The sequence below is a fragment of the Tachysurus fulvidraco genome, chromosome 14, assembly GCF_022655615.1.
Source record: "Tachysurus fulvidraco isolate hzauxx_2018 chromosome 14, HZAU_PFXX_2.0, whole genome shotgun sequence".
NCBI lineage: Eukaryota > Metazoa > Chordata > Actinopteri > Siluriformes > Bagridae > Tachysurus > Tachysurus fulvidraco.
The window spans coordinates 6,594,550-6,607,925 of NC_062531.1; the positions used below are offsets into that span (position 1 = coordinate 6,594,550).

The following is a 13,376-nucleotide window of genomic DNA, read 5'->3' on the forward strand; positions in this document are numbered from 1 at the left end:
TACTGCCCTCTGGTGGCGAAACTGAATAACACATGGACCGGATGTGACGTCTGCTTGATTTTTCGCGGCAATCCTGACATTTGGTTTAGCTGCTGGAGCAAAAGTAATAACAATACGGGAACAATATACAATAATAACAAGCAGGTAAATTATCTTCGGAAATGGTTCCTTTTTAAAAACTAAAGAGAACTTTTAGAATTTTTTTCTTCCTCTGAGCATTAGGTTTAACACGGTTCCTGTTGGCTCGCGCGGATTGTGTTGTATTAGCTCATTAGCTCCTGTAGTGCTAACTTTAGATGTGTGTGGTAACTTAGTCAGTGTGACACAAAGATCCTTCTCTTCAGATTAAATTCAAGTAAAAAGTAGATTATAAAGAGCTTCAGTAGCTCTCAGGATGGCTGTGGTAACCGCTGAGGACTTGAAACTGGAGCTGGAGACGTTTGATATCGTCTGTGATGAGGAGACAGTGCTGGACAGAAGTGAGGACAGACACACACATACACACACACACACACACACATATATATATATATACACACACACACACACACATATACACACACACACACACATATATATATATATACACACACACACACACACATACATATATATACACACACATACATATATACACACACACGCATATATACACACACTCACACATATACACACACACACACACACACACAGTTCGGACTCGTGTTTACTCTCTCATCTCCCTTTTCTCTTTTTCTTTTCTTCACTGTGTGTGTGTCAGTGCTGGAGCAGTGTATGTGCCACAGGATAGAGGGGCCGGATATTGTGAACGAATGGGTCGCTTTCAGCACCACTAAAGGCCAGTTAAAGCTCAGCCTCAACAACCTGGAGACCTTCGAGCATGAGGTGAAGATTTTCTTAAGAAACTTGTCTTTGAATAGGGTTAGAGTTATAATGTTATTACACTGGGACAGAGTAGGGTTTTATCAGAATAGAACTGAGCTCTTGGTCTTAATACAATAGAGTCAAATTGAATTGGGTTTTAATTACGATACAATAGACTTTAAAAGTTGATTTTTTTTACTATGAAAGACACGCATCAGAGTAGAGTTTAGTAAAATTAAATAGTTTTGTCAGAATATTGTTGAATGGAATTTCCTTGAATAGGAAGGAACTGATTATTGGAAAAGTGTGAATATATTAAGAAACCCTTTTGGAAAAAAATTATGTGAGAATATAATGGATAGAAAAGTCCAGAACAGGTCGTTCTGTGACTTTATTAAGGGTCACTTTGGCTTGTTTAAAAAAAAAAAAAAATTAATTTATATTTCACCACAAAATGCTTCACTAGAAACTCTTCCGCTTTTCCGATGAGGGTTTATTTGAGTAAGATGGACTACTGCCTTATATTTTTTGCAGGTGTTGAATAAAAAGCAGAAAACCAAAGGCTCATCAAAGAACAAGTTCAGCACCAATACCAGAGATGTTTACTCCATCCAGGACCTGTATCCTTCTTGTTTTCAAATGGACTCCACTCAGACTTATTTACTGAGAGTAATAATGTAAACCTTTAGCATACATTTTGCTAAATGACCAAACTGCACCCTCTGTTTGTGTATGCTTCATTGTTTCCTCTACCTATAAATCCCCTTAAATATCCCTCTTAATTCCAGCCTTGCACATTATTGGGTGTGTAAATGACTAATAAATGAACATAGTCAGCATTAATTAGATTCGTACTCCAACTCCCAATTTGCTTACAGTAAGTTCAGGAAAAAATATCATTGTTATATTGTTAAAATTAGACTGCAACTCTACATGAATTGCTTGTGCAGTTTATTATTTATTTATTTATTTATTTATTTATCCCTCCCCCTCCCCCCCCCCACACACACACATATTCTCCTATTTGCTGGAGTTCTTAACTCTGTCTGACCAGAATCAAAGCAGAAGAGGAAGAAGAGAATTTATTAGAGTCCTACTCAACACCAGGGAAGGTGGGACATGTTTTGAAAAATGACAGTGTGCTAAAGAAATTGTCCTTTTGTTGTTGCTGTAGTGTGTTTGTGTGTTTGTGTCTGTGTCTGTCAGGGCTCTCAGAAACGTGCTCTCACCACTCCAGAACATCCTAAGTCTAAACGCAGTGCTGCTCATCTGGCTAGTTCAGGTCTGCTGTTGTCTCCTACCAGCTTCTCGCCATGGTAAATAACACATGTTCACACGCTATTCACACTTCTGGAATTAATTGCTTATCAATTAATAATAATTCTTCTGGAACGAATTGTTATAATTGTGCACAAAACTGCACATTAAAAACCTTTATCATTCAAAACCTTATGCAGAAACTGTGCTTCTCTTCCTCTATGGGGTGGATTTAATTTGCTTGCTAAGGTCTCTCTCTCTCTCTCTCTCTCTCTCTCTCTCTCTCTTTTCATAATGACATATTAGCAGGTAAGAAGGACTTGAATATAAGCAAATCCAACGTATAAATTTATTTGTTTTCCAGTGAATTTAATACATTTCATTTTCGTTTCATATCCATTTCATGCTTGAAATATCTTATTTCTTAAGCAGGTAATTTTACTTATTTCAGTTATTTTGTATAGTGCTCGGCATCGTCCTAGACACACACACACACACACACACACACACACACACACACACAATGGCTAAACTGTAAAAAGATACATCTTAACCCTTGGTGGAGATCGTGCTCAGTCACCTGTGCATAGTGTAATTAATTGCTCACAGTGTTGTGTAGTATGTGAGAGGAGTTTGTATCAGAGCAGCTGGAGAGGAGAGCAGATCAGCGTATAATTGGCGATGACCAACAACCTCAAAGCAAATGCCATATGCTGCCCCATCCTTGCCACACAGACACCCCAAACACACACACGTGAAAGTTAGAGCATTGGTTTCAGATCCATAATCTTCTCCTCATTAAAAATATGTTTTAATGATGAATGTAGGAATGAGCAACTTTGTAAGTTCTGTCTGAACTCATGAATGCTTTTATACAGTTTAACAAACTCACTCTGTATGCACACAGTGCAACTCCTTCTCAGAAGTACAGCATGCGCAGTGCACGTGGGGAGGTGGTGGCTACGTTCGGTGCTGTGCAGGGTCCGCGTTGGACAGGAAAGGGACAGACTGCAGTGCATGTGGAGCTCCTCGAGGGCCATGAAGACTCGCTCACTAACTCTTATAAATACATGTTCCAGAGGCTCAGAGATGTACGAGATGGTATGTCCACTACAGTACTCTCTCCTTCCGAGACTGCCATAGTAAAACTAATGTCATAAAAAGTGCTAATTAACATAATGACATTATCAACAAAGATGCACTTAATAAGTTGGGTTAAAGAAAGAGACTGTGGGAGATGTAACACACAATATATATATCGTATATTACGTTCCTTCTGTGTGATGTCTTCAGTTCTGACTGAGAAGATTGACTTGCTGGGGGAGGAGCTAAAGTCACACTTCAATATAGAAGAGTTTTCTCCAGTCTCACTTCCTGCTCAGGTACATCACTTTCTAATCTGCTTGCTAAGTCTGACTTCTTATTTTCACAGAATCAGTGTTTAAACTCAGCTTTGTGTCTCCTGCAGGACACTATATCTGTGTTAGGTCAGGTGTGCTGTGACAGTAACGGGAAGCTGAATGCTCAGTCTGTGCTGTTGGAAGCGAGTCAGGAACACGGGGCCAGACAGGTGCCTGTAGATGTGTCCGAGCTCAAAGACTACTCGCTCTTTCCCGGACAGGTAAGAAAAACATACACGTGCATCACAGATTTTTACAGGACCCAGTTGTTTAGATTACCTTAAATGAATGTTAATCGTCACACACCGGGATTCCAAACTAGAGGCAATATTTCTTAATTGTGTTAAATTCATTAAATATACACTGATCTATCGTTTCAGGTCGTCATTATGGAAGGCATGAACACTTCCGGTTCGAGGTTTGTTGCTTCCAAACTTTATGAGGTATGTGTCTAGTACAGAATCAACAATATTAGTTTTATTTTAGATTATCCCGCTTGCCTTACTGGGTATATTTTGTGTTTTCCAGGGTGTCCCATTACCTTTTTACTCTTGTCCAGCGCTGAAGCAGGAATTGAACGAAGGTAAGAAATCTGCTGTCTGAATACTTCAGTTTTAATACAAAGCAGTCCACTGTATAAAGAATTGTACCTGTGTGTCTGTGCATGTGTATATAGTCTCAGAGTCTGTGATGGTGTTAGTGGCCTGTGGGCCATACACCCCTTCTGACAGTTTGGCGTACGACCCTCTGATTGACCTGATTAACATCATTAATAAAGATCGTCCTGATGTCTGCATTCTGGTGAGACCAAAACACTTACAAAGGAGTCATTCATCCAAATCTGCTTCTTTTGCTAAAAATTTTCTTTTGTGTATATAACAATTTTTGGCCTTACATGTCATGTATGTGTTATTATTTAATATCTAACAGCTCGGGCCGTTTGTTGATTCCAAGCATGAGCAGATTGAGGTAGTGTGTGTGTGTGTGTGTTTTTTTTTTGTAATTATTATTTAAATAAATACATTTTTTGTGCAATAAATATTCACAACAGCAGACGGATTTGCACACTGTCTTACAGAAAGTTCAGGTGACAGAAACATTTGAAACCATCTTTACCAAATGTATAGACAGCATCGTGGATGGAACCAGAGGGTGTGTATTAAAGAAATTAGTTAAGTGTGATTGCTTTATTGGTTTTTTTTTTTCCTGTTCTCAACCTCCTTCTCCCCTGCTTTCAGGACAGACTGTAAGTTGGTGTTTGTTCCATCTCAGCGAGATGTACATCACCATTACATTTATCCCCAACCTCCTTTCACACTCCCAGACCTGAGGAAAGATGATGCTCAGGTGAGTCGTCATTTTGTGTTTCTGTGAAACTGGAGCAGAAACTGCTGTATAAAGGTTACTTAGCTCCTTCACTGATCTCACAAATTTTACCCCTAGCGAGTGACCTTAGCCCCTGATCCCTGCACACTCCTGATTGGTGGTGTGACCTTTGGTATGACCTCTACAGACATCCTGTTTTACATGGGAGCTGAAGAAATTAGCTGGTAAGATGGATATGCTGATGATATAATAAATTATTTAGACTTTAAGAACAATGGATAGCCTTGATGCAAAAGAGTTATTACTTTCACATCACCGCTAACTTCTGAAATGGTACATTTTGACTAAGTTCTGGCTTTAACACGTTGCTTTGTTGTTGCAGTGCCACAGGCTCTGACCGATTCTCACGGATCATGAAGCACATGCTAACCCAGAGGAGGTTGGTAGGATATATCGATGCCACAGGTTTGGTCCTTATCTAATAACTCGTTCTCAGAGTTTCCTGTCATTTCAGCTATTACCCACTGTATCCCCCTGCCGAGGAGGTCAATATGGATTATGAAAGGTTTCAGCAGTATGGCCAGCTGCCCCTCACTCCTGATATTCTCATCATCCCTTCAGAGCTGCGCTATTTCATCAAGGTTAACTTGTGGTTCTAATATTTAATGAAAGCAACATTTATTCACAAATAGATTTTTTGTCGGTTAAATCTATAATATATTTAACCTCTTTTCTATCAGGATGTGATTGGCTGTGTGTGCATCAATCCTGCACGTCTGACTAAAGGGCAGGTAGGAGGAACATACGGACGGTTACTAATCCAGCAGAATCCAGTGCAAGAAGAAGGAAAGAGATTGAGCCCTTGCATAGCAGCGCAGGTGGTGAAAATATAACTCAGTTTTCTGGGTCATGTATGTTTGAATGTACAATTTCATTTAATGTTTGTATTCCATTTTTATGCCAAGGGTAAAAAAATAAAATGTATAGTAATGGAATGATTCACTTGTCCAGTTTTTCCCACTGTTAGTAGACAGTATTAAGTATCAGAAATTCCTGTAGATTTTTGTATTGTTCTGAAAATGGAAAAAGAATGTGGTGGTGACACCTTCGTGCTCCAGGGTTCCCTGTTTGAGCCTTAGTCTGAGTTACTGTAGCGGAGGAGAGGAGTTTTGTATGTTTTCCCTGTGTCCTTGTGGAGTTCCTTCTGTTTCTGGAAAGCATGCTTTTTTTTAGTTTTTCTAGATTGATCCAAAGTGAAGAATCCCATCAGAGGTGTAGTCAAAGCAGTTACAGAAGAAAAGTCTTAAAACACCAAGAAAAGTTACCAACAAAAGAGCACAATTTGTGTTAAGGCAAGTATATGCAGATTCATGTTTGTAATATTATCCACTTAGTTTACCACATCACCATTAACACACATCATTTATTCTTGCTAAAAAATATTTTAAATAAAAGCAGTAAAGGTAAAATCACAGATGTTTCCCATGTCAGCACAAAAATTTTACATTTTTACACTAAATGGTTGCTGTTCATGTAGATTCTGTTAAATGTGGTGTATAAGATTTTCTATACGGTTCTTTTTAAGTAATGCATAGCAGGTATGGTTTGTTTAGTAAGAAAGCATGGTGTCTTAACTCATTTTGCAAAGACATCAGAGCTGTTTTAAAAATTCTGCAGTGTCTATATTACAAAAACATACAGGATGCAGTATATTGTTGCATGTTTCCTTTATAAATTCACTCCTCTTCAGTCAGGGATGCTCTCCAACCCCATTGCAATGTCTTTCAGTTTAGGATCATCGATCCAGTTTACCCTGCTCGCAAGGATGATTCCCTGAGAAACAAAACAAACATATTTAGGGAAGTCTCCTGCTTTGATACAGAACAAATCATTGTGTACGATTGACCAAGCGTTTCTTTAGCCTTGTTCATGTCATAGATTCAATCAGTTATTGTGGCTGCAAAACAAAGTAAATGCCCCAAACAAACACATACTCGAAGGACATTTTGTGAAATGGAAGCGATCTTTTTGTACTTCTGCAGGATTTCCTCAGCTCTTTGCATGGCCTGCTTCTGTGCCTTGCCGTGAGTCTCTCCCATCTGTTTCAGTGCATTAATCTCCTGCATTTTGTTCTTAATGAGACCTTTCAGCTCTGGGAATATACAATACACACAGGAATATCAATTCTACTGAATAGAACATCCTTTCTATGCTCAGTTTACTGGCTGTAAAGCAGTTTAGAATAATCTATGTAAAATACACAGCTGCTTTGCTTGCAGAAATGTACCAAAAAAAAACAAACTAGCACTTACCAAGTCTCTCCTTTTGAATGTCTGTGATGTGGTCCTGAAGTTCTCGAGTTTCCTAAATCACACAGTACATAAATATAATACTATAATTTTTATTTACATATATATTAATAGAATGATTTATTTAGACAATATGATTCATAATTTGTCAGGAATGTTATCCATTTTAATTCCAATACTATTAAACTGTTACCATGAAATTAGCACAGTCTTTCAATATTACAGCACTATTAAAATAATAAGAAGAAATATAAATTTCAATACCTTTATAACCTTTAATGCCTTTTCACAGAGGTCTGCATTTTCATCAACAAGAGCCTTCAATGACCTACAAGACAAAATTGACAATATTCATTATATAAATCAAGACCAAGCAAAAATAATTTATTTTTGGTGATCCTAAAAGCTTAGACATAAAACACCTACATTACATAAAGTACGTTACATAAGAGTGTAATTTAATTACATAAACAAAATCACTTACGGTGCTCCTGCATTATCCTGTGTAAGTTTCTCGATGATGACGTTCCAAACCTGCATCCTAAAACAATTTACTGCGTTACACTTCCAGTCTGAATTTACTGTAAAGCCACACTGAAATCCAGAATGACATCGAACAGGAAATATAGAAGTAGGCAGTATTACCTGTTAAGGGCAAGCGTTTTGTTGAAATGTGATGTTCTCGCCTCTTCGATTTCTTTTTCATATTTGGACCTGTGCATGATGATGTGAAGAGAATACATTTAATTTCAAGGCCATATCACATCAAAGAAAAAAATGGTCTTCACCAATCAGGCAACGATCGAGACTCACAGATCTGCTTCAGCATCCAGTGTTTCAGAAGACTTGAGTTTGTCTGGCAATTAAACAAACATGAGCATCAGATCCCAAAAACAAATGTGTAGAAGATTAATATAATTATATATGTGCTTGCAAGCTTACCCATATTGGCCTTAATATTCATGTCAAAGCACTGGTTGGACATTATATTTTTCATCCTGATGGAATGAACACACACGCACACATTAATTTACAAACATAGCAGCACTGATCTCAAAATAAAGCCATTATTATTGTCTTAAAGATCCTCTGAAGTCAAGGAGAACTGAACTGAATGTTCACCTCACCTTAGTAAATGTACAGGTGAAATAGATGGTGGCAGATGATCGCTCACGGCAACAGGATCAATATCATCAGAATCCATCTAAACAAACACAAACTGTTACCTTGAAAAGTTCTTAGATGGATCGTTTTCCCGTTTCCGTCTCGGTACAAAAGTTTGTGCACCCTTTATTTCAAATGACGAGTTCAGGAATTTAATAAGAGGAGCCAGGAATCAGTCTGCATGTTGTTGTTTTTCGGGAAGATTGTGTGGAAAATAAGTTGTTAACAAGTTAGGAAACAGAATCTTTCTCACCTCTAAACACGGAATAATGATTTGTAAATAAACCGTGATATAACGAAACAACACAAACCTTCGCAATCGGCTTTTGACTAATTTGTCCAAAATAAGAAGCTTGATTCGAACTCGAGGGGACAATTTTATACAACAGACATTCAACCCAAACGGAGAAATACGTTAATTTAACAATTCCGTTAGTTAGTTTCTCTCACTTGACCAGTTAGCTAGTTTGCTAACAACAAACAACCGAATCTGCCGCCGCCCGAAAGCACGTAATTACGTCACATTGAAGTGTCGAACGTCACACTAGGCCACGCCCACCGCAAACCAAAGGCTCAGTCTCAAACCCATTTACACTTCCCATATAAGTGCACTACATTCAGTTTAAAATACCAAGACGACGTTCCCTTCCTAGTGCACTATATATCCATTTGTAATTCAGCCACTGGTTACAATCCTGCAGGCCACTGTTGTCAGTGCTGAATGTTATTTTATAAGATGTGATGCGAAGTTATTTTATCTTATATAGATATATATAGGTAAGGATGAAATTTTGTTAAGTCTGCTGTTTATTTATGTTATTTAGCACTGGCTCGAGCTGGTTAGCTGGTGTTATTGGTTAAAGTCCAGTTGTGCTGGCTAATTAACTGGCTAATATGCTTCTGCAGGGGGTAAATACCTTAAATAACTGCACTACCACGCCAATATGAAATATATTCATGTTAATCTGAGCTGTAATGTGTTTTCAGTTGATGTCAGTGGTGGTTTTTATTCAGTATTATGCACGTTTTGACCTCTAAAATTAGTAGAAGACTTTTCATTTAATGCATTTTTAATTATTTATTTTTTTTGCTTTATGGGTGACATTTTTGTTCATAAACACACGACTGTATTGCAAATATAAACAATAAAGAATTTGTCCTCTAGCTAAATCTAGAAAATGTCAACAGCTGCGTCATTTAAACCGGAAGCAGTGCCTGGAGGTCGCTATGGGAAATAAAGTGAGCACTGGCAAGATGGCTGCCGCCAGTAGGGTCGTGCAGGTAAACAATCTCCATTAACAACTTCTTTTATTGTCTCGTAGTGAACATATTCCTCTCATCCAAGTCTGTAATCTGTATCTTAGGCAACGAGGGAGTTTAGCGTGATCACTTGACCTTGAGGTCTTTTAAACTCGTAACTAAGAATAAAAAAATGACCAAATGTCCTTGTCAGTATAGAGCTGTATTTGTCCTGAGTTTTACATTTACTTCGTTTAGCAGACGGCCTTATATCCAGAGAGGCTTAGATTATCTCATTTTTTATACAACTGAGGATTAAGGGCCTTGTTCAGGGGCCCAACAGTGGCAGCTTTGTGGACCTGGGATTCGAACTCACAACCTTGTGATTGGTAGCCCAACACCTTAAACACTAGGCTACCGCAGGCCAAAGATACAATGATATTTAGAAGGCAGTAGTGTCTTTTGATATTCTAAACACAAGCAAGTATGTCACCGTTGTAGTGTAGGTAGGAACTGTCTTAACAAACTGAGGGTATCTAATGTCTTACAATCATTCCACTTTTCACAGGTTGTGCGACCGCATGCACCACTTATCAAATTTCCAAATCGTCACGACTTGCCCAAGCCTAACGGTAAGCATGAACAACATCCATCATCAGCATATAGTCATGTGATAAAAATTGGACACCCCATTAAATATTCAGTTCTTTATTAAGAAATGTCAACAGGTCAATTTTCTGATCTTGTTTTAATTTACACCTGTAGATGTATGTGATGTATTTGCTTGTAAACAACAAAAAAATCTTATTTGAGGAAAAACTCAGGATGCCATATGCAATAATAATCGTTACTGTTTCCCAATTCAGCTGAAACTGAACTTCTATGAGATGTTTCTTGTAGCCATTTACCAGTTTCAGACATCGACTGGAAGAAAGTTTCCCCCACTCTTCAATGCAGAATTCTATCAGCTGTGTGATGTTTTAGGGGTTTCTTGCCTTCACAATCCATTTCAAATCACCACACAGGACCTCAGTAGGATTTAGATCTGGGCTTTGACTCGGCCATTCCATAATTCTCCATTTTTTATTTTTTCAGCCAGTCCTTGGTGGATTTACTGTTATTTTTTTTGTCATGCAAGGTCCAGTTCTGCTTCAGCTTCAGTTTTTTGACAGATGGTGCCATGTTCTTCAAGCACCTTCTGATACAATGTAGAATTCATAGTGGATTCTATGATGATGAGCTGGCCAGATCCTGCTGCAGTAAAGCATTTCCAATCCATAACACTTCCAACTCCATGTTTCAAAGTTGATTTAAGTTTTTTTTTTTGCTGAAACGCTATATTTGGTTTACAACAAACGCCCTCATTTATGGGGTCTAAATAATTACATTTTTGACTCATCTGTCCAAAGCACATTATTTCAGAAGTCTTAGCCTTTGTCTCTGTGTTCTTTGGTAAACATCAGTCTGGCCCCCATGTTTTTCTTAGACCTCCTTAATGCAGCAAGAGCTTGCTGTAGGTCCCGTGATGATATGGGTTTTTGAAGACTTCTTTAAGCATCTTGTGGTCTGGTCTTGGGGTGAATTCACTTCAATGGCCTGACCTAACGTTCTCCACTGTAAATGATTTCCTGGACCATGTAATGGCTAATTACAAATCTCTTTATCCCTTACCAGACTCCTAAGCATCATAAATCTTCTTTCTGAAAGTCTCAGAAAGCTCTTTGGATCTCACTATAGTGAAACCTCTCACTTGTACAATTAAGAGCAAACTAAATATCTGAGGTTTAAATAAAGCAAGACCTCTTCAAAACACTCTGTAACAATAAATTGTCCCTGATGTGATGCACCTGTAGGTCATTTTATCCATTTTAAGTACAAATAAATGTAAAGGGTGTCCTTAGTTTTTTCTCACAAGAAATTATATATTTTTTTAAATTACAATTAATCGATCATTCTTTGGTTTTATTTGTTTAGTTATATTACTTGGATCATTTATTATTATTAAAATGAAGATCAAATGGCCAAATGTTTAACTATTAAAAAAAAAAGCTTTTATGGGGTGTCCTAATGTCTTCACATGACTGTACTTTTCTTGTTCTTTTTTTTAAATTCTGATTAGTCTGAAGGTGGCAATTAATTTCTCATTCATTCATAAATGTGTGTTGTGAGATGAATGAACCACATTGGGATGTGTTGTTATTGAGGAAAATAATCACCTGTTGAGGTAGAAATGTCAGGCTGCATCACACTACACTGTCAATGATTATTTTCCTAACACATCATGCTCCAGTAATGATGCTTCACAGACTTCCCAGGGTCACCAGACCCCACTTTGTGAAGCATATCGATAGAAACAAGCACAGACATTTTTTTTAAAGAGGGAGTTAGATTTGATTTCCAAAATCCTGGAAATCATAATTTTTAGCTGCAAAAGTAAATCTTGAGTTCAAAACGATTTTCACCTCCATAGAAACATTTAAGATATTTAAATGTATGTATTATTTACATTTATTCATTCTTTCAGTGCATGAAGCACTCAAGCTGATCATCACCAACACCCCACACACACCTGCACCAGCAGCAGTACCGTCAGCTACATCACCTCCAAAACCTGCAGGACAAGTGAGTCGACTCGCTGGCACACCGGACAACATCTCTGTAGTGAAAGTGTTTCCACAGAGATACCGGCGACGAGTCCTCACACTCGAGGAGATGGACTACATTCAGGTTAGTGCTGGGGCTAAGTCTGTGTGTGTCTGTGTGTGTCTGTGTGTGTCTGTCTGTGTGTGTCTGTGTGTGTGTCCGTGTGTGTCTGTGCGTGTGTGTGTCTGTGCGTGTGTGTGTCTGTGCGTGTGTGTGGGTCACGTGACGTGGGTCATGTGACACAACTCCACCTTTCTAATATTTGAGCTGAATACCAAACCTTTTGAAGGAGTAAAATCCAAAAGCAGTTTGACTGCATCAGTCACTTATTCATCGTTACTATGACAACCAGTGTGATAATGGATCAGTTGCAGGTTTTTCAGTTCAGTTATATTTATCTTTACATAGATAAATTCAGTATAGAAATAAGTTATATTTATCCCTATATATAAAGGGATCTCATGAGTGAGCCAGGAGCGACTGTGACAAGGATGCAATCTTCCTGAGACGACTTGGGGAAGAAAGTTTAAAAAGGATTCAAAAGAATCAAAAAGGAAAAATCTCATCTGATTGACACTGAATATTCTGATATTATATTCTGATAAATCTTTTTCCTTTTATATCTGTGTACTATATGGTCTAAAATGTGCATTTGTTTAACCAGCAAACACATATGAGGTATGCTTGTGAAAACAGCATGAGGAGTTTAACTCCCTTTTGTTCTGTTTTCAGCGCGGCGGACCTGAGTGAAGGATCAGCATTAAATCCTGCCAGTGCCCATAGCTGTGGAGAATTTTAATTGAGGCGCGTATACTACTCATCAGGAGATTTTCACTCTTCATTGTTTAAATGTATATAAGAAAGGAAAAAAAAGAAATCTAATTATTCAATACAATCTGGTTCATTTCTCATTGGTTCAGCTGCACTGTCATGTTTGCAGCATGGACTTTGAGAGCGAGTCAGTACTTTCTAGGTGCACTGTATGAATCCAACAGCACAGTTTGTTATTATTATTATTACATTATTGTATGTCGATCATTTTATTACAATAAATCCAAGCTACTCAGTTGACACTGCACTCGTTCACTTTGTTCAGCACTTACACTTCATGGTGTGTTAATTCGACATAAGAAGGAACACGTCATCAACCTGTGCTGTGTGGACTGTGTGTAAT

The 13,376-nt window shown here is 38.0% G+C and overlaps 3 protein-coding genes across 7 annotated transcripts; 2 read left to right on the top strand and 1 right to left on the bottom strand.

Annotated features, from left to right (window-relative positions):
* The first annotated feature begins 11 nt into the window (after positions 1 to 11).
* On the top strand, positions 12 to 6,234 carry pola2 (polymerase (DNA directed), alpha 2). Of its 2 annotated transcripts, none has more exons than XM_027133215.2 (19): positions 12 to 144; positions 345 to 479; positions 761 to 885; positions 1,399 to 1,484; positions 1,919 to 1,976; positions 2,071 to 2,180; positions 3,029 to 3,222; positions 3,415 to 3,503; positions 3,590 to 3,742; positions 3,902 to 3,964; positions 4,050 to 4,104; positions 4,198 to 4,322; positions 4,452 to 4,490; positions 4,600 to 4,673; positions 4,760 to 4,868; positions 4,965 to 5,071; positions 5,230 to 5,286; positions 5,362 to 5,488; positions 5,588 to 5,842. In XM_027133215.2, exons 2-19 carry the CDS (start codon positions 395 to 397, stop codon positions 5,738 to 5,740), a joined length of 1,809 nt encoding a protein of 602 aa, XP_026989016.2. In that variant the 5' UTR covers positions 12 to 144; positions 345 to 394; the 3' UTR covers positions 5,741 to 5,842. The 2 variants fall into 2 exon arrangements, with proteins under 2 accessions (XP_026989016.2, XP_026989018.2); XM_027133217.2 differs by adding an exon at positions 6,081 to 6,234 and having other exon boundaries at positions 138 to 479; positions 5,588 to 5,725.
* A 16-nt stretch (positions 6,235 to 6,250) lies between these two features.
* Positions 6,251 to 8,830, bottom strand: cenph (centromere protein H). 2 transcript variants are annotated; one of them, XM_027133223.2, is made up of 10 exons: positions 8,632 to 8,830; positions 8,284 to 8,360; positions 8,099 to 8,154; positions 7,970 to 8,012; positions 7,802 to 7,870; positions 7,641 to 7,697; positions 7,421 to 7,484; positions 7,160 to 7,211; positions 6,842 to 6,999; positions 6,251 to 6,680 (listed from the first exon to the last, which is right to left on the bottom strand). In XM_027133223.2, the coding sequence occupies exons 2-10, from the start codon at positions 8,358 to 8,360 to the stop codon at positions 6,594 to 6,596; spliced, it is 663 nt and encodes a 220-aa protein (XP_026989024.1). In that variant the 5' UTR covers positions 8,632 to 8,830; the 3' UTR covers positions 6,251 to 6,593. The 2 variants fall into 2 exon arrangements, with proteins under 2 accessions (XP_026989024.1, XP_047656105.1); XM_047800149.1 differs by having other exon boundaries at positions 8,574 to 8,819.
* A 129-nt stretch (positions 8,831 to 8,959) lies between these two features.
* Positions 8,960 to 13,273, top strand: mrps36 (mitochondrial ribosomal protein S36). Of its 3 annotated transcripts, none has more exons than XM_047800151.1 (5): positions 8,960 to 9,097; positions 9,486 to 9,601; positions 10,128 to 10,191; positions 12,084 to 12,286; positions 12,935 to 13,273. In XM_047800151.1, exons 2-5 carry the CDS (start codon positions 9,548 to 9,550, stop codon positions 12,950 to 12,952), a joined length of 339 nt encoding a protein of 112 aa, XP_047656107.1. In that variant the 5' UTR covers positions 8,960 to 9,097; positions 9,486 to 9,547; the 3' UTR covers positions 12,953 to 13,273. The 3 variants fall into 3 exon arrangements, with proteins under 3 accessions (XP_047656107.1, XP_047656108.1, XP_047656106.1); XM_047800152.1 differs by having other exon boundaries at positions 8,961 to 9,097; positions 9,509 to 9,601; XM_047800150.1 differs by lacking the exon at positions 8,960 to 9,097 and adding an exon at positions 9,200 to 9,229 and having other exon boundaries at positions 9,509 to 9,601.
* The last annotated feature ends 103 nt before the right edge of the window (positions 13,274 to 13,376 follow it).

What these genes read in the sequence shown, in the direction of transcription:
- pola2 (XM_027133215.2), top strand. Translation starts at nt 395, where the DNA reads ATGGCTGTGGTAACCGCTGAGGACTTGAAACTGGAGCTGGAGACGTTT. An exon ending in GTCCTGATGTCTGCATTCTG is followed by an intron (nt 4,323 to 4,451) that starts GTGAGACCAAAA and finishes AATATCTAACAG; the next exon opens with CTCGGGCCGTTTGTTGATTC. An exon ending in GGAGCTGAAGAAATTAGCTG is followed by an intron (nt 5,072 to 5,229) that starts GTAAGATGGATA and finishes TTGTTGTTGCAG; the next exon opens with TGCCACAGGCTCTGACCGAT.
- cenph (XM_027133223.2), bottom strand. Translation starts at nt 8,360, where the DNA reads ATGGATTCTGATGATATTGATCCTGTTGCCGTGAGCGATCATCTGCCA. An exon ending in CTGGATGCTGAAGCAGATCT is followed by an intron (nt 7,871 to 7,969) that starts GTGAGTCTCGAT and finishes CATCATGCACAG; the next exon opens with GTCCAAATATGAAAAAGAAA. An exon ending in AAAACGCTTGCCCTTAACAG is followed by an intron (nt 7,698 to 7,801) that starts GTAATACTGCCT and finishes AAATTGTTTTAG; the next exon opens with GATGCAGGTTTGGAACGTCA.
- mrps36 (XM_047800150.1), top strand. An exon ending in CCGCCAGTAGGGTCGTGCAG is followed by an intron (nt 9,602 to 10,127) that starts GTAAACAATCTC and finishes CACTTTTCACAG; the next exon opens with GTTGTGCGACCGCATGCACC. An exon ending in CGACTTGCCCAAGCCTAACG is followed by an intron (nt 10,192 to 12,083) that starts GTAAGCATGAAC and finishes TCATTCTTTCAG; the next exon opens with TGCATGAAGCACTCAAGCTG.